At 38.2% G+C, this 25,912-nt stretch overlaps 1 protein-coding gene across 1 annotated transcript in view; it reads left to right on the top strand.

The window, feature by feature from the left end:
* Positions 1-25,912, top strand: part of AXDND1 (axonemal dynein light chain domain containing 1) — a 112,633-nt gene that overhangs the window by 45,962 nt on the left and 40,759 nt on the right. Inside the window, exons 11-19 of the mRNA XM_064594249.1 lie at positions 3,755-3,875; positions 5,405-5,506; positions 6,571-6,734; positions 8,032-8,104; positions 10,396-10,630; positions 15,132-15,333; positions 16,148-16,241; positions 23,787-23,986; positions 25,483-25,579. Of these exons, the coding sequence (XP_064450319.1) occupies positions 3,755-3,875; positions 5,405-5,506; positions 6,571-6,734; positions 8,032-8,104; positions 10,396-10,630; positions 15,132-15,333; positions 16,148-16,241; positions 23,787-23,986; positions 25,483-25,579 (1,288 nt within the window). The remainder of the gene's footprint in view (positions 1-3,754; positions 3,876-5,404; positions 5,507-6,570; positions 6,735-8,031; positions 8,105-10,395; positions 10,631-15,131; positions 15,334-16,147; positions 16,242-23,786; positions 23,987-25,482; positions 25,580-25,912) is intronic.

Raw genomic sequence — 25,912 nt, 5'->3', positions numbered from 1 at the left:
CAGTTAAGTGTCCAACTCTTGATCTTAGCTTAGGTATTGATCTTGATGTTGTGATTTCAGGTCCTGCATTGGGCTCTATGATGGGTGTGGAGCCTATCTGAAAAAAAAAAAAAATAAACGTCTTACTTTCAGGTAGTAATGTGCACAAATTGTAAGGGTATATAACTTGTTGAATTTTCATATGTGTATTCACCTATGTGACACCTGGGGTGATTAATTTTTATTAGGTACTCTGGACAAGTGGAAGTCTCCAAAAAGAAGCCTTTCAAGAACTGATGCTGGTGGTTCTTGGCTTTCACCAAAATTAGAAGAATTCTATGTCACAGGCCTCTAATTCTTTAAAAAAAAAAAAAAAATATATATATATATATATATACACACACACACACAATATATTTATTTAAATACAATTAATTAACATATAGTGTATTAGTTTCAGAGATAGAGTTCAGTGATTCATCAGTTGTATATAACAGCCAGTGTTCATTACATCACACGCCCTCCTTAATGTTCATCACCCAGTTACCTCATCCCCACAACCACTCCCCTCCTGCAACCCTCAGTTTGTTTCCTATGATTAACAGTCTCTTATGGTTTGTCTCCCTCTCTGGTTTCATCTCGTTTTATTTTTCCCTCCCTTCCTCTATGCTCCTTTGTTTTGTTTCTCAAATTCCATATATGAGTGAAATCACAGGATAATTGTCTTTCTCTGATTGACTTATTTCGCTTAGCATAATACCCTCTAGTTCCATCTATGTTGTTGCAAATGGCAAGATTTCATTTTTTGATGGCTGCATAATATTCCATTGTATATATACATATATACCACATCTTTTTTATCCATTCATCTGTCAATGGACATCTGGGCTCTTTCCATAGTTTGGCTATTGTGGACATTGCTGGTATAAACATAGGGAGGCAGGTGCCCCTTCGGATCACTACATTTGTATCTTTGGGGTAAATACCCAGTAGTGCAATTGCTGGGTCATAGGGTAGCTCTATTTTCAACTTTTTTTTTTAAAGATTTTATTTATTTATTTGAGAGAGAATGAAAGACAGAGAGCACGAGAGGGCAGAGGGGGAAGCAGGCCCCCCACTGAGCAGGGAGCCCGATGCGGGACTCGATCTGGGGACTCCAGGATCATGACCTGAGCCGAAGGCAGTCGCTTAACCGACTGAGCCACCCAGGCGCCCTCTATTTTCAACTTTTTGAGGAACCTCCATACTGTTTTCCAGAGTGGCTGCACCAGCTTGCATTCCCACCAACAGTGTAGGAGGGTTCCCCTTTCTCAGCATCCTCACCAATGTTTATGGTTTCCTGAGTTGTTCATTTTAGCCATTCTGACTAGTGTGAGGTGGTATCTCATTGTGGTTTTAATTAGTATTTCCCTGATGCCGAGCAATGTTGGGCATTTTTTTTTAAAGATTTTATTTATTTATTTGACAGAGAGAGACACAGCGAGAGAGGAAACACAAGCAGGGGGAGTGGGAGAGGGAGAAGCAGGCTTCCTGCTGAGCAGGTAGCCCAATGCGGGGCTTGATCCCAGGACCCTGGGATCATGACCTGAGTCGAAGGCAGATGCCTAACGACTGAGCCACCCAGGCGCCCCAATGTTGGGCATTTTTTCATGTGTCTGTTGGCCATTTTGATGTCTTCTTTGGAGAAATTTCTGTTCATGTCTTCTACCCATTTCTTGATTGGATTATTTGTTCTTTGGGTGTTGAGTTTGATAAGTTCTTTATAGATTTTGGATACTAGCCCTTTATCTGATAAGGCATTTGCAAATATTTTCTCCCATTCTGTCAGTTGTCTTGATTTTGTCAACTGTTTCCTTTACTGTACAAAAGCTTTTTATCTTGATGAACTACCAATAGTTCATTTTTGCCTTTGTTTCTCTTGCCTTTGGAGACGCGTCTAGCAAGAAGTTGCTGTGGCCAAGGTCACAGAGATTGCTGCCTGTGTTCTCCTCTAGGATTTTGATGGATTCCTGTCTCACATTTAGGTCTTTCAACCATTTTGAGTCTATTTTTGTGTATGGTGTAAGGAAACGGTTCAGTTTCCTTCTCCTGTATGTGGCTGTCCAGTTTTCCCAACACCATTTGTTGAAGAGACTGTCTTTTTTCCATTGGATAGTCTTTATTGCTTTGTCAAAGATGAGTTGACCATAGAGTTGAGGGTCCATTTCTGGGCTCTCTATTCTGTTCCATTGATCTATGTGTCTGTTTTTGTGCCAGTACCATACTGTCTTGATGATGACAGCTTCATAATAGAGCTTGAAGTCCAGAATTGTGATGCCACCAGCTTTGGTTTTCTTTTTCAACATTCCTTTGGCTATTTGGGGTCTTTTCTGGTTCCATACAAATTTTACGATTATTAGTTCCAGCTCTGTGAAAAAAACTTGATGGTATTTTGATAGGGATTGCATTGAATGTATAGATTGCTCTGGGAAGCATAGACATTTTAACAATATTTGTTCTTGGGGCACCTGGGTGGTTCAGTTGGTTAAGTGTCTGCCTTTGGCTCAGGTCATGATCCCCGGGTCCTGGGATCAAGCCCCATGTCAGGCTCCCTGGTCAGCAGGGAGCCTGCTTCTCCCTCTGCCTCTCCCCACCCCCATGTCCCCCACTCATGCTTGTGTGCACGCGCGCTCTCTCTCAAATAAATCTCAAATAAATAAAATCTTAAAAAAAAAACAACCCCACAATATTTGTTCTTCCAATCCATGAGCATGGAACGTTTTTCCATTTCTTTGTGTCTTCCTCAATTTCTTTGATGAGTATTCTATAGTTAGTTCTGAGTACAGATTCTTTGCCTCTTTGGTGAGGTTTATTCCTAGGTATATTATGGTTTTTGGTGCAATTGTAAATGGGATCCACTCCTTAATTTTTCTTTCTTCTGTCTCATTGTTAGTGTATAGAAGTGCAACTGATTTCTGTGCATTGATTTTATATCCTGCCACTTTGCTGAATTCCTGTAACAGGCCTTTAATTCTTGTAGGAAAGTTAATATTCCTTGGGAGGAGGTGTTTCAAATGGCTTGTGAAATGCTACCCCTTTACAACTTCTTTGTTTGTATTCAATCTCAGAAGCACTTTTAATTCTAATTTAATTCTAAGCTTCAGTTTAAGTTGGAAGGAAAAGGTATGTTCTGGTAAACATGAAGAAAAGATAGTTAAGAAAAAGGTACTTACTTGATTATACTTAATCTTTAGTTGGTCGGTAGAGAATTTCTTTAAATCATATTAATTATATATAATTTAAAAGTATAGTTAGGCACTTAATCTTTTAGTTGGTTGGTAGAGAATTTCTTTAAATCATATTAATTATATATAATTTAAAAGTATAGTGGCTCATAATTACTGGGCTTTGTGTCTTTAATAAAGAATCCTAATTCTATTTTGTATTCAGATTTTAAAAATTAGATATACTGTTGTTATTCTATTGCAATACCATGTTGTGAAAATTCTAGTGAATAAACAATATGAAGAAAAGCATTTAGAGCAAGGAACAATATATTGAATTTTTTACTTTAAGACTTTTGTAAGATTTATACATGAAATGTGACTATTTTTTCTTCTATTTCACTGGGTACCAGCAATTATGCCATAATTACTTTATGATGAATTTTAAAAGAACAAATTGCCTATTTTAGAACAAAGTTGTTGTTTTTTAATGTCCAGTATCATAACAATTATCCAATAAATGTGACTTCTCAAAAACAAAGTCTGTATATACTTTTTAATTTTTCTTTTAGGATTGTAGAAGAATACCATGACTTATACACATTGCAAAGAGGAAGGATGGAGAGTGATATTAAACAGTTAATGGCAGAAAGAGATCTCTGGAGCTCAGCCACATATGAATTGGCCCTAAAGGTTGGCTCATCTGGAATCATAACTCAGACTTCTTTTTTGACTGAATAAAGTTTTGTTTTACAATTTTCAGTAATCTAGACAAAAATTTTAAAAATGAGAATGTATATTTAATTTATTAATAATGTAGCTATTATGGGCCTTACAAAAAGGAAGTTACATTTTTTTTCTTTTGTTTCTTCTCTATTAAGTACTTCTCTATTGCCCAGTTAAGGGCTCTTTTTCTCACCAGAATCTATGAAGTATGAGCAAGAATTCTTTTTCTATTGTTTGTGAACATGTTAAAACTTTCAAGTTAAATTTATACTAATAATAAACTAGGAAAAATTGTATTTTTTCACACAGTGTAACAATATTAGGATTATATGACTTTGGTTCTATTACCTTGGCATCTAAGATGACAAATGAGTTAAAATATGGCAGTCTGTGGGCCACTAATGTAATACTTTAGGGAAATAGCATAGTCCCACAATATTCTATTTTTTTGAAATGTTTGCTGGTTGGTTGCCTATTCTCACACCTGGGACTTGGTGTTTATTAAGTATTAACAGCAAATTATGACCCTCAACAGATTCAAACTTCTGTCTCATTTTCTCTGGAATAGTCAGATCTCATCTAGGATATAATGTTTCATCTGATGCAGAATTTTAAAATGGCATGTCAAGAGGAAACAATCATGACAGTAAATGTATAATATATTTTTAGAGCTAGGCCTGTTCAATAGGAATAAGAAGAAGACAAGTGAGTTTCTTCACTCTAGAAGTATTTAAACAATAGAGAACTGACCCCTTGTAGTGGTTTCTGTGGAAAAATACCTTGAATTGGTGGAGGCTTTGTGTTAGCTCATCTCTAAAGGCCCTTCCGACAGGAAATGAATGACAGCTAGAATGTCACCTCCCTAAAAAAAAGACTTTGTTTCTTTTGTTCATGGCAATACGCACAGTGTCTAGAACAGTCATTCATTGAATGACTATATAATTGATTCAGGATACCAGTGGTTCTCAAAGTATGATCCAAGGACCCTCTGGGGATACATGAGACCCTTTCACGAGGTGAAAACTATTTCATCATAATATTAAGACATTATTTACCTTTTTTCACTCTCATTTGCACATGAGTGCATAAAAATACCATTTATGTTAATGTATAATGGATTTATTGTTATGTTTAAGTGAATTAACAAATACATATTTTAAATAATTTCAGTTTTAAGTTTCAATACAGTGACTATCGAATAGATTTAATGCATATAAATGAAAGTTCTTTGGAGTCTTCACTAATTTTTAAGAATATAAAAGGGTTTTGAGGTCAGGTTGCTTAAGAACCTCTGCTATATACTTCAGTTAGATTCCAGTTTAGGAGGTTTAGAAAACATGAGTTTATGATTCAAATTAGCTCATGATTTAAACAAGAAATTGTGATTGAATTAATGATTCAGTGAAAAATTGATATTTGAAATTGGTTTGGGTTTAATAAATCACAGTGATTTATTAATGTCTTAGATTCCTCATTTTAGTACTTTCTTCAAATAGGTAATTGAAAAAAATAGAGTCATATTGGCTAAAAGACTTTACCTCAATGAAAAAGGTTGGAATAAATATGCTAAGCATTTCATCATACTGCTGTCAACCAAGGTAAAGCTCAATTTACTTATGTTATGAGAAGAGAGACTCTAGCCTTTGAGGGTTTAAGAAGCCTTTGCTAAGTTTATAAATTTTAAATATAGTTTTGTATTTGTGCTTTATTGTGAGCGGAATGAAAAATCTAAGGAAATGTGAATAAATGCTCTTCTTTATATTTGTCTTCTAGCCTAATTAAAGCAATTAAGCAATTTATCTAAGTTAATAATACTGCAAATGTTTTATAGATTTATTCTATTTGTTAGTATTTAAATTAAAAAAATGTAAGTAGCTACGTTCATTGAAATAGTGGTATTCTTGATGCATTTTATGCAATTTTATGCAAAAATTCAATGAGCACACTTGGTTGAAAAGGAGAGAAGTGGCATTTAGTGTGTTTCTAGAATCGTACCATTTACACTAGTCATTTCATACTTTTTTTTTAAGATTTTATTTATTTGTCAGAGAGAGTATAAGCGGGGGGGAGCAGCAGGTAGAGGGAGAAGCAGGTTTCTGCTGAGCAGGGAGCCCGATGTGGGACTAGATCCCAGGATCCTGGGATCATGACCTGAGCCGGGGGCAGCCGCTCAACTGACTGAGCCACCCAGGCATCCCTCATTTCATTCTTATAGCAATTCTGTGAGATATATATTAAGGTCTTTATTTTGTAGATAAGAAAAATTAATCCCAATAAATTGAATAACATCCCATAAGGTTACATAGCCAATAATTGGCTAGGATTCACATTTGGTTTTGTTTGGCTTTGAAATTCCTGTTCTTTCCAATGTACCACACTACCTCCCATGAAAGTCCTGTGGGGAAACTGGGCTCATGTTGCAAAGGAAAAATATCTTGTTTCCAATATTTTATGTACCATGGAAAATTCACCAGCAAAGGAACTGTGTGGTGTTACTGATGATATTTTGAAAGAGAAATATCTTCTCAATTTTGATCCATTTTCTATGGATGTCTCTAGTATTATGATATTAATACACTAATTAATTTTATTAGTGTATGCTAATAAGTATTTGTTATGTGAATAAGTGAATGAGTGGTTTGATTCCATGCATATTATCTAGGACACTGCAGACCTTGCACTATTGCAGAAGTTGACACAGAAATGGAGAAGCTCAATGAATAGATTTAAAAAGGAAGTGGAACAAAATGAAGAGTCTACAAGGGAGAAATTACAAACTGTTAAGGATGGTCTTATCACATGGCAGGAGTTCTTCAGAAATGATGGGTGGGTCTATAAGAATCTTGTTTTTGATTATACTGTGTCATGTCTGATAACTCAATCCAATTCTTTCTCTTTTTCTCTGCCTCTCTTTTCTCTTGTGATGACTCTAACATTGATTTGGTCAGGCAACTAACAGCCCTTCCAAGGCTGCAGTCCTGCTAGGGGCTTGAGTGGTTTTGTGGTTTCTGGTGCTAACCATCTCTGTGGTCCATCCTGCTCCTTCTACCCACCTGCTGCTGCCTCCATTCTGTTCAGCTGTTTTACTTTTCTCTCCTCTCCTCTCCTCTTCTCTTCTCCTTCTCTTCTCTTCTCTCTTGTTAAAATCACATCAACTTATGTCATTATTACTGGAGCCCCTGAATATCTAGATCCATCTGCAGATTCTGTAACATAGTGCATATGCAGAGAAATAGAATCAATGGGTGGCCATTATAAGGTGATTGACTTGGATTGGATATTATACTGTGTAACAATTAGAGAAATCTGACAGTGGACAAGCTGCCTATAAAGTAGTTAAGTCAAGGTGGGATGATTAAATCGCAGCCAAAGTTAGTGGGAATCTGGACTTTGAATGCAGGCTTGATTCAGTGATTTCTAAGGTTTTTAATTACTTTAGGATGCTTTGTCTGTTGAGGAAACATGTTTAGGTACCATTTCCATTTCAAATTGAGGACGATGGTTTCAGTTTTTCAGATCCTCTAAGGTTTCCGAGTTAGCAGAGTTGGAAGTTCTGGAAGCTGAAGCTGGTACATATCCAAGCTGTTGGCTGCTGCCATCCCTGTTTCTACTGTTTGTTGACTCTTAGCTGAGAGGGGAGCTGAGGTGGGACAGGGGTTCTTATTTCTCTTTCTCTTCAGAACCTTTTATCAAGAGCTTTCTCCTTGTGAAGACTTCAGAGATACTAAAGGAAACTTTCTTACCAAAAGTTGGGCCTCTTGACCTAAATGCTGAGTCTTAATTATTTATTAGGCTTCCCTTCTATTTACAAATTGTTTTGTCTGCTGTATTCAACCGAATTGCTCTTAAGATGATCTAATTTTGGATGGCAAAGACCCAGAGACCACCCTTTTAATACTCTCATGGCCTCTGACCCTGTAACTTGATTGCTCAGGGCTGGTTGGAGCCTGAAATCATATTTATATTTGCAAATTTAAAGATGAATGCATATGAGGATGGAAGGCATGTTTGAAAATCATTCGGGAGAAACCTAATATTGTTCTGTAGTATATGGATTCATGATTTTCTTTGTTTATACATTGTTCTGAGACCCTGCTCTTGCTCCTTTTCCTTTTTCCAATAGAAAAGACATTTCATCTCCTAGTAAAGAAAACATATTCGAATCCATTATTTCAGATTTCAAGCAGTGGCAAAAGGTAAGACTTTATAATAAACCGTTTGGTAATCAAAATGCCGTTTGTAAGCTTGCCACTCGTCACCTACAACTGAGTCACACCTCATCCTTCCAGAATGCCATACTGCCTTTTATGAAAGACAAAGAAAATAGCAAGATTCCAGGGGCTTTTAAAAACACACTTAAATATTTTATTTTCAGTTCTATTTTAGATTTTTGAGGCAAATAAAGTTAGGCTGCCAGAAAAAAACTGGGAAAGATACTTGGGTGGCAGTGAGGGTAGTTCTGATTCTCTCCTCTAAACGTCAGATATAAGTGACATTTGTGCCTCTCCTGTCCCTGCCTTCTCTCTTAAGGACAACTTGGACTTTTAAAATTCATAACATCTCTTTAAAACTTGTGGTACAGTATATACATAACATCACATTTACCGTCTTAGTCATTTTTCGGTGTACAGGTCAGGGGCATTAAGTACATTTACATCGATGTGCACCCACCACCACCATCCATGTCCAGTATTTTTTCATCTTCTTAAACTGAAACTCTACCCATGAAACAAGAACCCCCTCTATCCCCTCCTTCCCCAGCTCCTGGCAACCACCATTGTACTTTCTGTCCCTCTAAATTTGACTACGCTAGACATCATATGTCTGGAATCACAGTATTTGTCCCTTTGTGATGGGCTTATTTCCTTCAGCATAATGTCCTTAAGGCTCATCTGTTTTGTTGCCTGTGTCAGGATTTCCTTCCTTTCAAAGGCTGAAGAATATACCACTGTAGGTGTTTACTACACTTTGTTTATTAATAATATCTTCTTAAAAGAGTTTGAGCTTTGAAAATAGCTTTCATTAATCAAATTACTATAATGTCATAGCAGTCTGGCAAAGGAAAATATGTAAGATATTGAAATACCTCCAGGGGCGCCTGGGTGGCTCAGTCGTTAAGCGTTTGCCTTCGGCTCAGGTCATGATCCCAGGGTCCTGGGATTGAGCCCCTCGTCGGGCTCCCTGCTCTGCGGGGAGCCTGCTTCTCCCTCTGCCACTCCCCCTGCTTGTGTTCCCTCTCTCGCTGTGTCTCTCTCTGTCAAATAAATAAATAAATAAATAACATCTTAAAAAAAAAAAAAGAAATACCTCCAAAGCGAGTATCAGACTCACAGCCTGGGTGAAGTCTCCTCCAGATCCCAAGGAAGCTGTTTTCTTGTCTTTTGGAATGACGGGAGCAGAATATTCTCAGAATTGATGTTTGTTGTCCTGTTTATATATAGCAGGTTTAGTGACTCTACTCTTTATCTGCTAATTTTGACATTGCATAGGTAAGATTGAAAAAAAGTCATGCTGCTTTATTTCGTAGGGGTAATAATAATTCACATTCATTAAGCACTTACGCTGTCAGGCTGAAGGTGCTTTCCACACAGTATGGTACTTATTCTTCACTGCAACCGCCGCATGCAGGTTTTATGGTCCCCGTCTCGCAGATGCAAAAGGGAAGCTTAGAAATGTTAAGTCACTTGCCTAAGTTGTCTATAAATGGTAAGTGGTGGAGTCAGAATGAGTCCAGGTCTCTCCACCCCCAAAATCCTTGCCCTTAATTGCTCTGCTACATTGCTTCCCTGTACTGATTACTCTTTTTGAAGCATGGGTGATTTGTTTGCATTATCTGGGTCACAATTATGTAAATTGCACTTTATTATAGGACTTGGACTCTGGGCTAGACAAATAAAACACAACCTATACATTCTAGCAACTTTCCCAGTCCAGTGGGGATCATGTAAACAGATATGTGATACCCTCACCAAAGCAGGTAGTAATTAAACATGCTCAGCTCTCTGGTCCTTATTTCCTTGTCATTCATTTTTACCCATATAGGATTTAATATAATTATTTTCAACTGGTAAAATATGGGTTATCTTACAGGATATTATACTGAATTTAAATTCACTTTAATTTTTTTAAAGATTTTATTTATTTATTTGATAGAAAGAGAGCACAAGCAGGGGGAACGGCAGGCAGGGGGAGTGGGAGAAGCAAGCTCCCTGCTGAGCAGGGAGCCCGATGTGGGGCTCGATCCCAGAACCCTGGGATCATGACCTGAGCCGAAGGCAGATGCTTAACCGAATGAGCCACCCAGGTGCCCCCACTTTAATTTTAAAAATAAAATTATGTCACATGAAAAAAATTGTATGAACAAATAATAATAGGGCATATAACTCTAAAATAATTGGCAGTCATTGGGAAATAAGGATCTGGGTAGACTTTGATGAAATCATTAGTGAATAATAGTCTAATTTCCTCACCCCCTTTCATTCTCTAGATGTTGAATGAAGATAAAGACAAGTATACTGGGGATTTTCTAGTGTCAAAGTATGATTCTCTCAAGATTATTAAACATTTACAAGAAAACTGGACAGATGTTGGGTTTGGGATATTGAATCGCCATAAAAGTATGGAGGGGGAGATGCCACCAGAGCAAGAGCACATGAAGGAAATTGTGAAAACCATAGGAAGACTCTACAAAGAATTTGAAATAAGAATAAATGGGGATAATGGTAAGAAAAAAACAATGATATGTTGCTTGACATTATAAAACATTTTTTTTTTTTTAAGATTTTATTTATTTATTTGACAGAGAGAGACACAGCGAGAGAGGGAACACAAGCAGGGGGAGTTGGAGAGGGAGAAGCAGACTCCCCGCCGAGCAGGGAGCCCGATGCGGGGATCGATCCCAGGACCCTGGGATCATGACCTGAGCCGAAGGCAGACGCTCAACGACTGAGCCACCCAGGCGCCCCAAAACATTTTTTTTTTTTAAGATTTTATTTATTTATTTGAGAGAGGGAGTGAGAGACAGACAGCAGGAGAGGGAGGAGGGTCAGAGGGAGAAGCAGACTCCCTGCTGAGCAGGAAGCCCGATGCGGGACTCCATCCCAGGACTCCAGGATCATGACCTGAGCCGAAGGCAGTCGCTTAACCAACTGAGCCACCCAGGCGCCCGACATTATAAAACATTTTAATAGTGACTATTATTTGTAATACAGTTAATATTTAAAATCTAAATAATGTTACGTATGGTTTTAAAAATCAAGCAAAATAAAGCATTGAGCACTGCTTTTTTTTTTTTTTTTAAATCAGAGAGAGAGCACAAGCAGGGGGAGTGGCAGGCAGAGGAAGAAGCAGGCTCCCCGCTGAGCAAGGAGCCTGATGTGGGGCTCAATCCCAGGACCTTAGGATCATGACCTGAGCCGAAGGCAGCCGCTTAACCAGCTGAACCACCCAGGCGTCCCTGAGCACTGCTTTTTTGAGATATAATTCATATGCAATATAATTTCCCATTTAAAGTATATAATTTGATGATTTTTAGTACATTCACAGATTTGTGCCACCATTACCACAGTCAATTTTAGAATATTTTCATCAAAATAAACCTCAAAAGAAGCACTGTACCCATTAGCTATAGCCCTTTTGTCCTCCCATCCCAGACTTTCTATCTCTGTAGATTTCTCTAGTCTCGACTTTCATATGAATGGAATTATATAGTATATGATGTTTTATGACTGACTTCTTTCACATAGCATAATGTTTTAAACGTTCACCTATGTTTTAGCATTTGTCAGTGCTCTATTAATCTTTATGATGGAATAATATTCCATTGTATGTGTATATTGCATTTTGTTTATCATTTCATCCATTGATGGACATTTGTGTTGCTTCCACTTTTTTTTTATTTGAGAGAGAGAGAGAGCATATGCTCGCATGAGCATAGCAAGGGGCAGAGGAGAGGGAGAAGCAGAGCAGGGAGCGTGACTTGGGGCCCGATCCCAGGACCCTGGGATCATGACTTGAGCTGAAGGCAGATGCTTTTTTTTTTTTTTTTTTTAAAGATTTTATTTATTTATTTGAGAGAGAGAGAATGAGAGAGAGGGGGGAGGGTCAGAGGGAGAAACAGACTCCCTGCCTAGCAGGGAGCCCGATGCGGGACTCGATCCAGGGACTCCAGGATCATGACCTGAGCCGAAGGCAGTCGCTTAACCAACTGAGCCACCCAGGCGCCTGCTTTTTTTTTTTTTTTTAAAGATTTTATTTATTTATTTGTGAGTGAGAGAATGAGAGAGAGAGACAGAGAGCATGAGAGGGGGGAGTGTTGGAGGGAGAAGCCTACTTCCCCGCTGAGCGGGGAGCCCAATGTGGGACTTGATCCCAGGACTCCAGGATCATGACCCGAGCCAGAGGCAGACGCTTAACGACTGAGCCACTCAGGCACCCCAGGCCGGATCATTTTATTTTTATTTTATTTTTATTTTTTAAAAGATTTTTATTTATTTGACAGAGAGAGACACAGCGAGAGAGGGAACATAATAAGCAGGGGGAATGGGAGAGGGAGAAGCAGGCTTCCCGCTGAGCAGGGAGCCTGATGCGGGGCTCGATCCTAGGACCCTGGGATTATGACCTGAGCCAAAGGCAGACACTTAACGACTGAGCCACCCAGGCACCCCAAAGCAGGATCATTTTAAATACCCACCCCTAGTGTTTGAGGGCTTTGATTTTTCCACATCCTTGCCATCACTTGTTATCTGACTTTTGATTTTGATTCATGTTTTTCTGATGACTACTGATGTTGAGCACCTTTTTAAGGCTTATTAGCCATTTGTCTATCTTCTTTGGAGAAATGTCTATTCAGATCCTTTGTCCATATTTTAATTGGGGTTTTTGTCTTTCTTCTATTGAGTTGTTAGAGTTCTTTATATACTCTAGATACAAGTGTTTTTTCAGATATATGAATTGTAAATATTTTCTCTTAATCCGTGGGCTGTTTTTGTTTTTTCATTTTTTTTGATGGTGTCCTTTGCAGTGCAAAATTTTAAATTTTGATGAAGTCCAATTTATCTATTTTTTCTTTTTTTTGTTTGTGCTTTCAGTGCCATGTCTTTGAATCCTTTGCCAAATTTAAAGTCATGAAGTTTACCCCTAATGTGTCCATCTAAGAGTTTTGTAGTTTTTGCTCTTATATTATGGTATTTGACCATTTTGAGTTAATTTTTGTATATAGTGTGAGGTAAAGGCTTCTTTTGCATGTGGATATCCAGTTATCCCACTACCATTTGTTAGAAAGACCACAGTTTCCACATTTAGTGGTCTTTGACACTCTTGTCAAAAATTAGTTGACCATAGATGTATGGGTTTATTTCTGGATTTTGAATTCTATTCCATTGATCTGGATGTCTGTCCTTGTGCCAGTACCAACTGTCTTGATTACTGTTGCTTTGTAGTAGATTACTGCCTGTTTTCTTCTAGGAGTTTTATGGTTTCAGGTCTTACATTTATTCTTTAATCCATTTTGTGTTTATTTTTGTGCATGGTGTAAGACAGTGGTCCAATTTCATTCTTTTGCATGCAGCTGTCCAGTTTTCCCAGCACCATTTATCAAAGAGACTGTCTTTTCCCCATCATATATACTTGCCTCCTTTGTCATAGATTAATTGACCATATAAGCGTGGGTGTACTTCTTGGCTTTCTGTTCTGCTCACAGTTAATTGTAAAGTCCATGCCTGATAATTTGGTACTATCTGGTTCTCCTATAGGTCTTTTTTTTTTATTGTCTGTATTTTGTCTTGACTCACAAGAGTCAATTCTTCTCATATTCTTGACTGTTTCTTGATGTTGGACATTGTGTGTGAGAAACTCTAGAGATAATTTGAGACCCTGGATGATACTATATTTCATGAGAATGATGACTTTACTCACATGACTTGCATCATGTGTTACTTAAGAATCCTTCCCAGGTAGGTTGACTGGCTGGCTCAGTTAGTAGAGCATGTGACTCTTGATCTCAGGGTCATGAGTTCAAGCCCATGTTGGGCATGGAGCCTACTTAAAATTAAAAAAAAAGAAAAAAAGAATCCTTCCCAGTAAAGTGTTTAGGTAACCCTGGTCCATTGATTGGCACTGTTGTTCAATATAAAACTACTTCCATTGGGAAAACACAATCTTAATTATCTATAGCCTCAGTAATGTAGTTAGAGATAAGATGCTAATACTTCTCCATGAGAATATATAGTGGGCAGAGAAAAAATGAAGTAGTAAATGGTTTAAAATAAATGAGTAAGTCAAAATGATGAATGATAGTGAAATTAACAGATCAGTTTGAATACTCATAAGAGATCAAAGTTTACTGATGAAGGCAGTAAAATATTTTCATCAAGGACAAGAAAAAGTTTGCTTTTTAACTATTCCTCTTTATAAATCTCTAAGGTGGGAGCATTTCTTTTTTTTTTAAGATTTTATTTTTTATTAGAGAGAGAGGGAAAACACAGAGGGAGAGTGAAAGGGAGAGGGGAGAAGCAGACTCCCTGCTGAGCAGACAGCCTAATGTGGGACTCTATCCCAGGACCCTGGGATCATGACCTGAGCTGAAGGCAGATGCTTAACCGACTGGGCCACCCACGCACCCTTAAGATGGGAGCATTTCATCTCTTATTTTGCAAATGAGATAAGACAAAGGTATAGAGGGGGTAATTTGCCAATATTTTCACAGTGAATCGGTCAAAGATTAGGATCCAGACTCAATCCTTGTTCAGACCAAAACTATAAGCTTCATGAAAACCTGAACAATGACCTAAAAAATGACTCAAATACTAGACTATTCTCATTTCTGTTATCAACTATCCTATAATCACAAAGAAGCTGTTTATCATCATTATCTTCTTAACAGAATGAGTGAATTAATGCCTATTATAGAAAACTGTAATTTGTAGTTTCTGAGTTTAATGCATTTGGTTCTCAGCTGAGAAGACAAGAAACTTAAGGGTATAAACTGTCATCAAAGAAATAAATAGTCCATCAGTCAGAACAGCACTGACTGCACCGTGTTTATTCACTAAACATTTGTTTAAGAACTATTCTTTGCAAGAGTCTCTGCTAGGGCCTAAACTGTAGGATAATAAAAAGATGAAAAGAAGATATGCCCCTATCCTTTAGTATTTTTGTAATTTATTATTGCAATGGTAGACTTACGAATACTTTTAAAAGTTAGTACTTTTCTCACTTTTCTAGGTATCTCTAAAATTATTCCAAGTTTGGTTAGTTCTCTAGAATTCTGTTCTTTCAAGTTGGCAAATGTCCTGGAGTTTCCTGAAATGCTTCATGAAGAATGGGAAGGAGTTAATGAAAAAGTTAATGAAATGAAATCTCAGTTGGATGCATCAATAAACATTATTGGTACCGTTCCTCAGTATATGGATGTGGATTCTGGCCCGTAAGTTCCCACAGCTTTCTGCTGGATGGAAGGGAATCCCCACTTCTCAGCTGCATTTTCCCAGTACCTAGCCTCAGCAACAGGCAACTGGGGTCACATATAGAAGCCTTGGAATTCTTGTGCCTCCCAGGAAGAAAGCCCTCTGACTGGGAGCTGGAGGGTGAGGGAGGGAGTTCTGTGTTCTTGGCTGCAGCAGTCTAGAGTGGAGTTTCTGCCTCACTGAGCTGACAGCGGAAAGAGGAGGGTAGTCTTGTTTTTAAATACCATAGGATCTTGCCTTTTTTACTGAATTTTCATAGATTGTCTTGAAGACACGTTTCTTCAGTTGCTCTTTGTCTTTAGGACGTTTCTAGATGCTTTCAGTGTTTTGGTTTTGTTTTGTTTTTAAAATAATTCTCACCAGCTTCACTGGGAGGGTGGATCAACTTTGCTCCTCACACTCTCCCGTTGGAAATTGATCTCTTGAGAATTTAAAAATTCACTCTTCTCATTTTGTGGTCTCACTGCCTAGAAGTGAATATAAAGGGTATGAGTCTGAGTTTTTACAATAGAGAGCTAGCACTGAAGGTAAGATCTACCTTGTTCAAAGTGCATCATGCCAGTTGCTACCTGCCCACGGTTAGGAAGGCTGTGATAGTGAGTAAGCCATTCTACCAGGTAATTCAGGGCTTTGATTCCCCTTTCCCTGAATTCTCAAATAGTTGTCAACACCTACATTTCCTAGGCCCCGCCAAATAAAACCCTTTCTTTTAGCTGATAGACTTTTACACTCTAAGTATATCTTATATTTATTTTACTTGATTTTTTCCTTCAGGGTACTCCAAGCACAAATATTTAACATGATTCAACAGTGGCTTTTGAAGATAAGCAATGAGATTAACAATGGTAACATTGAACTTCAGCGCCATGTATGTACTTGTAGGGGTTTGTGAAATTATATTTTGCCTTGGCTGGGAGTTTTCTTCAAGGAAAGACTAGGTCATGCCCATCCAGCTGAAGCAGGAGGTTAGGAGGGCAAAATGGGAACTTTTGTGATATAATTACTCATGATTTGCAGGGACTTTTTTTTTTTTAAAGATTTTATTTATTTATTTGACAATGAGAGAGAGCATAAGCAGGGGGAGTGGCAGGCGGAGGGAGAGGGAGAAGCAGGCTCCCCGCTGAGCAGGCAGCCCGACATGGGACTTGATCTCAGGACCCTGGGATCATGACCTGAGCCGAAGGCAGTTGCTTAACCAACTGAGCCACCCAGGCGCCCTGCAGGGATTTTTAAATGTAGTATGTTCCTGCATTTGGAATGAAGTTTCAGAGATGATCAAAAGTTTCGAGTTCTAATTATCTTTGCTCTTTACTCAGTATACTGATTTTTTCCCCCTTAATAGTATTAATCTGGAATGTGAACATTTTAAGGATTTATGTTGGTGCTCCTGCCTGGCTGAAGGATGACGAAACATATTAAGAAGAAAGACAGGATGCCACAGTATTATTAGTCTATAATTTTTAGCACAAAACCTGTGAACTTCTTTTTTTTTTTTAAGATTTATTTATTTATTTTAGAGAGAGAGAGAGAGCACACATGAGCAGGGGGAGGGGCAGAGGGAGAGGGAGAGGGAGAGAGAATCTCAAGCAGACTCCCCACTGAGCACAGAGCCAGATGTGGGGATGGATCTTACAGCCTGTGATCATGCCCTGAGCCCAAAATCAAGAGCCAGACGGTCAACCGATTGAGCCACCCAGGCGCCCCTGAACCTGTGGACTTCTTAACCAGCACAACATGAAATAATAATTTCCAAAGGCATAGTTTACTTCATTTACTCCTACTGCCTAGTCTTAATTATAATCTAGATTTACACAGGAATCTCTTATTATAATTAAACTTAATATGCAAATATTTGATCTTACAAAATTGGTAAAATGAACTTAATTCACTTAAATATTGCTTAAATTAGGAATTTGAGGAGCGCCTGGGTGGCTCAGTTGGTTAAGCAGCTGCCTTCAGCTAAGGTCATGATCCCAGGGTCCTGGGATGGACCCCTGTGCCTGGCTCTCTGCTTGGTGGGGAGTCCGCTTCTCCCTCTGCCTCCTACCCCCACTCATGCTCTGTCTCTCTCTCTCGGTCTCTCTCTCTCTCTCAAATAAATAAATAAATTTTTTTTTAAAGATTTTATTTATTTATTTGAGAGAGAGAGAATGAGAGAGAGAGAACACATGAGAGGGGATAGGGTCAGAGGACGAAGCAGACTCCCTGCCGAGCAGGGAGCCCGATGTGGGACTCGATCCAGGGACTCCAGGATCATGACCTGAGTCGAAGGCAGTTGCTTAACCAACTGAGCCACCCAGGCGCCCAAATAAAATCTTTTAAAAAAAAGGAATTTGAAAGGCAAAGACTGTGATGTTATATGGGAATTCTATTTACGAAGTATTACATTGTATCACAGTCTATGAACTATGTTGTAAACATAGACATCAAGAGTTGAGGAGCAAATATATTAAGACTGGAAGAATGAATCCAGGGGATCCCCAGACTTAAGAGAAATTTCTATAACTTGGAAGACAACCAAAATTAAGAAAAAGGGTAGCATAGTATTGTCACATAATGAGACTCAATAAATACTTATTGAATGAAGTAAGGAAGAACATTCCAGCACTGTTGTCTTATGGTATTGTTACACTGACCCCTTCTTTGGTAAATACTCGGTTTCCTGTTAGGTATTTATCTCCATGGAATCATTTACTCAATTTTTTTATATTATGGAATTCAGTCTTTGTAGCACAAGGTTATTTAGAAAGTAGCCATAATATACCTCTATTTTAACACTACATTATGATATTATAATTGAAGTGTGTAGGAAACTGGCAAGATTATAAATTCCTTGAGGAACTGTGTATATCCATATTAACTGCTATAACTATTTAAAAATGGAAAAGTTTGCCTTTTTTCCACCCACCATTCATTTTCCTTTCTGATTCATTTTCTTACCTTCAGTTTTGTTTTGTTTTTTTTTTCTTTTACATCATAACTCCATCTACTCTGTGCTGCTTGACAAGCTAAAACACTGATCTTCAAACCCTTTTCACCATGTGTCTCTATCAGCAAAAAGATCTTTGTCATTCCTAACTTACATGTATAAAACACATATAAACAGTGAAACAGGATGAGGTAAACAACATTTTTTTCCTTGAATAGCTTTTTTTAAAATTAATTTTACTTTATTATGTTATGTTAGTCACCGTACATTACATTATTAGTTTTTGATGTAGTGTTCCATGATTCATTGTTTGTGTATAACACCCGGTGCTCCATTCAGTACCTGCCCTCCTTAATACCTATCACCGGGCTAATCTATCCCCCCACCCCCCCCTCTAGAACCCTCAGTTTGTTTCTCAGAGTCCATAGTCTCTCATGGTTCGTCTCCCCCTCCGATTTCTGCCCCCCTCATTTTTCCCTTGCTACTATCTTTTTTTTTTTTTAACATATAATGTATTATTTGTTTACAGGTCTGTGATTCATCAGAATTACACAATTCACAGCGCTCACCATAGCACATACCCTCCCCAATGTCCATCACCGAGCAACCCCCATCCCTCCTATCCCCCACCACTCCAGCAACCCTCAGTTTGTTTCCTGAGATTAATCTTATGGTTTGTTTCCCTCTCTGGTTTCATCTTGTTTCATTTTTTCCTCCCTTCCCCTATGATCCTCTGTCTTGTTTTTTAAATTCCTCATATCAGTGAGATCATATGATACTTGTCTTTCTCTGATTGACTTATTTCGCTCAACATAATATCCTCCAGTTCCATCCACGTCGTTGCAAATGGTAAGATTTCGTTTTTCTTGATGGCTGCATAATATTCCATTGTATATATATATACCACATCTTCTTTATCCATTCATCTGTCAATGGACATCTGGGCTCTTTCCATAGTTTGGCTATTGTGGACATTGCTGCTATAAACATTGGGGTGCATGTACCCCTTCGGATCACTACATTTGTATCTTTGGGGTAAATACCCAGTAGTGCAATTGCTGGGTCATAGGGTAGCTCTATTTTCAACTTTTTGAGGAACCTCCATACTGTTTTCCAGAGTGGCTGTACCAGCTTACATTCCCACCAACAGTGTAGGAGGGTTCCCCTTTCTCAGCATCCCCAACATGTGTCATTTCCTGACTTGTTAATTTTAGTCATTCTGATTGGTGTGAGGTGGTATCTCATTGAGGTTTTGATTTGGATTTCCCTGATGCTGAGCAATGTTGGGCATTTTTTCATGTGTCTGTTGGCCATTTGGATGTCTTCTTTGGAAAAATGTCTGTTCATGTCTTCTGCCCATTTCTTGATTGGATTCTTTGTTCTTTGGGTGTTGAGTTTGATAAGTTCTTTATAGATTTTAGTTACTAGCCCTTTATCTGATAAGACATTTGCAAATATCTTCTCCCATTCTGTCGTTGTTTTTTGTTTTTTTTGACTGTTTCCTTTGCTGTGCAAAAGCTTTTTATCTCGATGAAGTCCCAATAGTTCATTTTTGCCCTTGCTTCCCTTGCCTTTGGGGATGTTTCTAGGAAGAAGTTTCTGCGGCTGAGGTTGAAGAGGTTGCTGCCTGTGTTCTCCTCAAGGATTTTGATGGATTCCTGTCTCATATTTAGGTCTTTCATCCATTTTGAGTCTATTTTTGTGTTGAAGTAAACAACATTTTAAGATAATTTTTAGTAATAGTTAAAAAACTGATGTAAGTGAACAGGTTTTATAATTTTTTATAATCACAAGTTAATACTTAATGATAAAGTCATTTGAAGGTCAGCTTCAGCACTTGCTTTTAAGGACTGTCATTCTGAAATGATAGCTCACAAAGAAAAATGAATCGAAATTGAAGAAGTGCTTTATTGACTGTATTTATTAAATAATAAGACTCATCCTTTAATTCCATCAGTGTTATGCAAAGGTTTCTATTAAATTGACTAGTAAAATTTTCCCTCTACTCTAATGTCAGTTGTTCTTGCTGACATTAGACGATGGAGCACTTCTACATTTTAACAAAAGATTCTCAGCCAGCTGAAACACTTTAATTATAAGATTTTAGAACAATTAGAAACTTATTTCCAGATTTTAAAGTATATAAATTTGAAAGTTTTAGGGGCGCCTGGGTGGCTCAGTCGGTTAAGCATCTGCCTTCGGCTCAGGTCATGATCCCAGGGTCCTGGGATTGAGCCCCGCATTGGGCTCCCTGCTCAGTGGAAAGCCTGCCTCTCCCTCTCCCACTCCCCCTGCTTGTGTTCCCTCTCTTGCTGTGTCTCTCTCTGTCAAATAAATAAATAAAATCTTTAAAAAAATAAATTTGAAAGTTTTAAAAAGTGAGCTATGTGTCATTGTCAGCAGCAAAATCATACCAAGGTGGAAATTCTTCTTATCCATTTTCAAAATGACCTGCCCATAACATAAATTTCTCTTACTCATTATTAAATATCACTTATATTTTGAAGGGACAAATTATTATTATTTTTTTTTAGTATTTCTTTTTTTTTTTTTTTAAAGATTTTTTATTTATTTATTTGAGAGAGAGAGAATGAGAGACAGAGAGCATGAGAAGGAGGAGGGTCAGAGGGAGAAGCAGACCCCCAGCTGAGCAGGGAGCCCGATGCGGGACTCGATCCAGGGACTCCAGGATCACGACCTGAGCCGAAGGCAGTCGCTTAACCAACTAAGCCACCCAGGCACCCGGGACAAATTATTTATGATTAAAAAAATCAGCTAGAAGTTAGCTAAGTAGCTAGCTACTTGTCATCCCTGACAAGATTAGTGAATTTGGAATAAGTCTTTTCCTAAAAGAAAATCACTTAATTCATTAAAAATTCTCTTATGAATTTTGTATCAGGATCACAATAAAAGTTATCATACGTACTCTCTAATTACAAAGAATGCTTTCACATCTTTGCGAAAGTAAAAGATATACTTTTGTGTGTAATTTGATTCTAATTTTAAATTCACATGAATTATTGCATGTCCTAGATTCTATCATTTAATCTCTCCAATATAACTCTGAAATGAAGATAACATTTTTCTGTTTGTTTATTAGGGACAGTTCAAGGATTGATTAATATTTTATGTAAGCACAAATTAGTTCTTTCAATGACAGTAAAATCCAGGGCATTGGTATAAGAAAGAACAGTTAGGAATTTATTTACTTTGAGAAGCAGCAGGGGCATATCTTATGAATGTGGGGGGGGGGGGACATATCTTTTGACTTGTGAAATGGGATAACAGTCTTTTTAAACCATTCCTCGGAAGAGTTGCCCTGTTCCTGATGTGTCAATTAAGGTGTAAAAATACACTGTTCAACATTGCTTTAGGTCATTAACAACCTTTCCTTCTGAGGTGGGGGGCTTGGGTTTTACTACCAGATGGGCTACCAAGTTTGATTTTTATTTGTCCCTCTAACAAGCATCTGTTAAGCACTTAATTCTCTGCCAAGTACTGTGTGTGGTTTTGAGGGATAAAATGATGGCCCATGTCTTAAAGAGACGCACAGGCTAATTGAGGTCACAGATGTGCAAACTGTTATAATAGAGGTGTACAAAGTACCATAGAAACGTGGGAAAGGAGCAAATTAAAGCCAGTCAAAGTTAAAAAAACTTCTCAGAGTAGGTCATGTTTAAGCCTAGAGAAGAGGACTGAGGAACTCACCAACAGAGAAAGGGGATAGAGCATTTGAAGGGTATGGTGTGCTTAGATGTTTGCATTTCATAAAGTTTTCTGCGTTTGATTTTTTGGTCCCAGCCTCCGCAAATAGCATAATGCAGAGGTTCCCAAACTTGACCGGTTCACACTGCCCTTTGTGCCTCGGTATTTTCATACTCCTAAACTAAAATAAATACCTCAGAGTTCAGTTTATTAAGTAGGTAGGTTCAAACAACTTACTAAATATTTCTGTGCTAATAACTTAGTAACTGTTTGGAAAAGTAATACATGTTAAAACACTTAAACAAGGAGGCCTTTAGACTGGGGTAGCCCTTGTGCCTGTGGTAACCTCTATAAACAAACCCAAACCAGAGTCCATGCACTTGAATCTAAGAAAACAAAACTCAGGAACTCTTCATATTCAACTAGATTTTCTTGATTATGGAAAAATGAAACTCAAGAACAACTATTAGAACAGCCAAATAACTAAATTTTCCCAAATAAGGCAAACATTTGAGTTATAGCCAATTAAATAATTTCTTTGCTCTGCTTTAACATCTTCTCTTTTAAAATCTTTTTCCTGGCCCCTGCCAGCAGAATGCCCCTAACCATTTTTTGGTTTTGATGCTGCCTGATTCTAATCGTTTGCTCAAATAAGCTTTGTAAAATTTAATGTCTTTTTTTATTTTTTCTTTATTTTTTTAAATTTTTTTTTTAAAGATTTTATTTATTTATTTGAGACAGAGAGAATGAGAGACAGAGAGCATGAGAGGGAGGAGGGTCAGAGGGAGAAGCAGACTCCCCGCCGAGCAGGGAGCCCGATGTGGGACTCGATCCCGGGACTCCAGGATCATGACCTGAGCCGAAGGCAGTCGCTTAACCAACTGAGCCACCCAGGCGCCCAATGTCTTTTTTTAAAAATTTATTTTTTTAAAATTTATTTTGTCAGAGACAGAACGAGTGAGAGTGAGTGAGCACAAGCAGGGGGAGCGGCAGGCAGAGGGAGAAGCAGGCTCCCCCCCAAGCAAGGAGCCTGATGTGGGGCTCGATCCCAGAACCCTGGGATCATGACCTGAGCCGAAGTCAGATGCTTAACCAACTGAGCCACCCAGGCATCCCTAAAATTTAATGTCTTAATTTAACTTATTAGATACACATACACTGAAAAAAAAGAACCTTTTATTTTATTCTCTTCTAATCAGAATTACTTACCAATGGAACATATGTATTTGGACATTGTACAACTTCTCTAACCTTGGAACCAGGTTGGACAGTGCCACCCTGTTGTACCTTGATTTTCCCAAAGTACTTGTTTTTTTTTTTTTTTTTTAAACCACACAACCATCAATAAAACCAGCTTTGCAAAGGTAAGATGTCATCAGAAGTGATAACAGTGCATCTAATGTTGGAACTGTGAACTATGTCAAGTTCATGCTGTGTTGATTGATGTCACACATCACTATGACTTCCCTCAAGAATTTAAAATCCTATGGCATCCTTGACAGTTTGCTGCAGAGCCCTTCAGTGCCTTGGTACACAATCGGGGAACTGCAACTTTAATGGGTTAATACCCTTGACCAAGCTAAAGAGGAGGAGGAGGGTAGTTTAATCTAGTATAGTGAACAAAAGAACAAAATCAGAGTAGTGATGATTTGATGTCATTAAGAATGAGAGTGTTGTTAAAAGTTGGACACAGATGTGATTTCTCTTTTTAAATTTGGTATGTTTTTCACTATTTGATTTTTAAAATGAGTCATTTATGTTATAATCACTTTTTAACAGATGGATGAATTGCATATATCTATGATCCAGTGGATGGTAAGCTTGCTGATTTTAATGGTACCTGACTGTACTGACCAAAACACTCTCCCAAATTTGAGGAAAGAAAGTGCTGAGAAACATGATCTAGGAGTTGCAAAGTTAGAGCTAGATGCGATTGCACTGGCCAGAAAGTTGGCGCAATATTCCAGCTATTTGAGCAGGTGAAACTATCTGGCTGTTTTATTACTATCCTTTTGAAGATTAAATGTGACATAAAGAGAGTAGATAAGGGCAAGGAGGTAGCAGCAATAAGGGACTGTTTGCAAACCTTGAAAGAAATGCTAGTTTTTCTAGTTTTTTTTTTTTTTTTTTTTTAAAGATCTTATTTATTTATTTGACAGAGAGAGGCACAGCGAGAGAGGGAACACAAGCAGGGGGAGTGGGAGAGGGAGAAGCAGGCTTCCAGCCGAGCAGGGAGCCCGATGTGGGGCTCGATGCGGGGCTCGATCCCAGGACCCTGGGATCATGACCTGAGCCGAAGGCAACGCTTAATGACTGAGCCACCCAGGCGCCCCTAGTTTTTTCTAGTTTTTAAACTAGTTTCAACACTGCCCAGTTGAAATACATGATTTTAGTGTTTTCCCAATGGCTTTAGAATTCTTTTGAACATAATGTTACCATAAGTAGGGTGGGAAGTATATGCCTGCTCGGGAGCGAGAATTAGTAAAAAGAAAACCAGATTAAACCATAAAGGCCCACTTGCTTGCATTAATAAGATATATCTTGCATGTTTGCTCATACTGGAGGGGCATTTATGAAGAAGCTTGTACTTCCTGTGTCATTCCGTGCAAAACTGAATGTACACTTATATTTCACTAAATATGTTTGGTTTCACTGAACACCAACTGAAACATCTCTTTTATTTTATTTATTTATTTATTTATTTATTTATTTATTTATTTATGTATGTATAGATTTTTTAAAATTTATTTGACAGAGACACAGCGAGAGAGGAAACACAAGCAGGGGGAGTGGGAGAGGGAGAAGCAGGCTTCCTGCTGAGCAGGGAGCCCGATGTGGGGCTCGATCCCAGGACTCTGGGATTATGACCTGAGCCAAAGGCAGACGCTTAACGACTGAGCCAGCCAGGCGCCCCAACATCTTTTATTTTAAAAATTTATTTATTTATTTATTATCTATTTGAGAGAGAGAGCAAGCGTGAGCAGAGGGAAAGGGAGAGGGAGAACCAAGCTGAACAGGGAGCCCGATGCGAGGTTCCATCCCAGGACCCTGAGATCACTACCTGAGCCGAAGGCAGATGCTTAACTGACAGAGCTACCCAGGTGCCCCCAAAACATCTCTTAAAAAAATTTCAGCCGAAAATCCCTTATATCTGAAAAGCTAGAAGATTCCTACCAAATACAGATGAGGTCTGAAAAATTGTAATTTATTAACTAGGAAGCATGTGTCACTAGGATTGCTTCTAATTCAGGAAGTAACTTTTATGGTCTAGCCAATTTTCTCCTTCATTTCCATTCAGTGTTACCAGTGGTCAAGAGTGAGAGGAATGGAGGGGGGGATCAGGATGAGGGTGAGAAACTGAGAGATTATTGTCAACAGTTTAATTATTATGGTAACTGAATAGGGATTTAAAACACTTACAAGAGGAGCCAACAATAAATAGATCATTCTGTGTGTGTGCTTTTTGTCCCCCCAGTTGTTGCAAAGGGCTGGTAACAGCTATGGCTCTGAATAAGGCAGGTCACTTAGAAAAAAATCCTGCTAAGGAACTTCGGGAGCTGGATGAGATGAAGGTAATAACACTATCTTGCCCTTACTTTTGTTCTGTTTGTTTTTAGCAGACGTCTTAGGTTGACTTGATTTACAACAAACTACACAAACTACACATACAATCTGATAATTTCTAAATTATAGATACACCCATAAAATGATTATGACGATAAAAAAAAAGCAAAATATCTAACACACTCAAAGTTTCCTTGTACCCCTTTGTCATTTCTCCTTCCAGCCTCATCCCCTTCCCAGGCAATGTCTGATCCACTTTCCAACACCAAAGATTATTTTTCATTTTCTAGAATTTATATAAATAGAATGTATACTTTTTTGGTCTGACTTCTTTGACAAGG

The sequence above is a fragment of the Mirounga angustirostris genome, unplaced genomic scaffold, assembly GCF_029215605.1.
Source record: "Mirounga angustirostris isolate CCGP_5_RB_7025 unplaced genomic scaffold, mMirAng1.0.hap1 SCAF_6, whole genome shotgun sequence".
In the NCBI taxonomy this organism is placed as follows: Eukaryota; Metazoa; Chordata; class Mammalia; order Carnivora; family Phocidae; genus Mirounga; species Mirounga angustirostris.
Note: the sequence above shows the minus strand (reverse complement) of the source record. Positions and strands in the feature narration are given on the sequence as shown.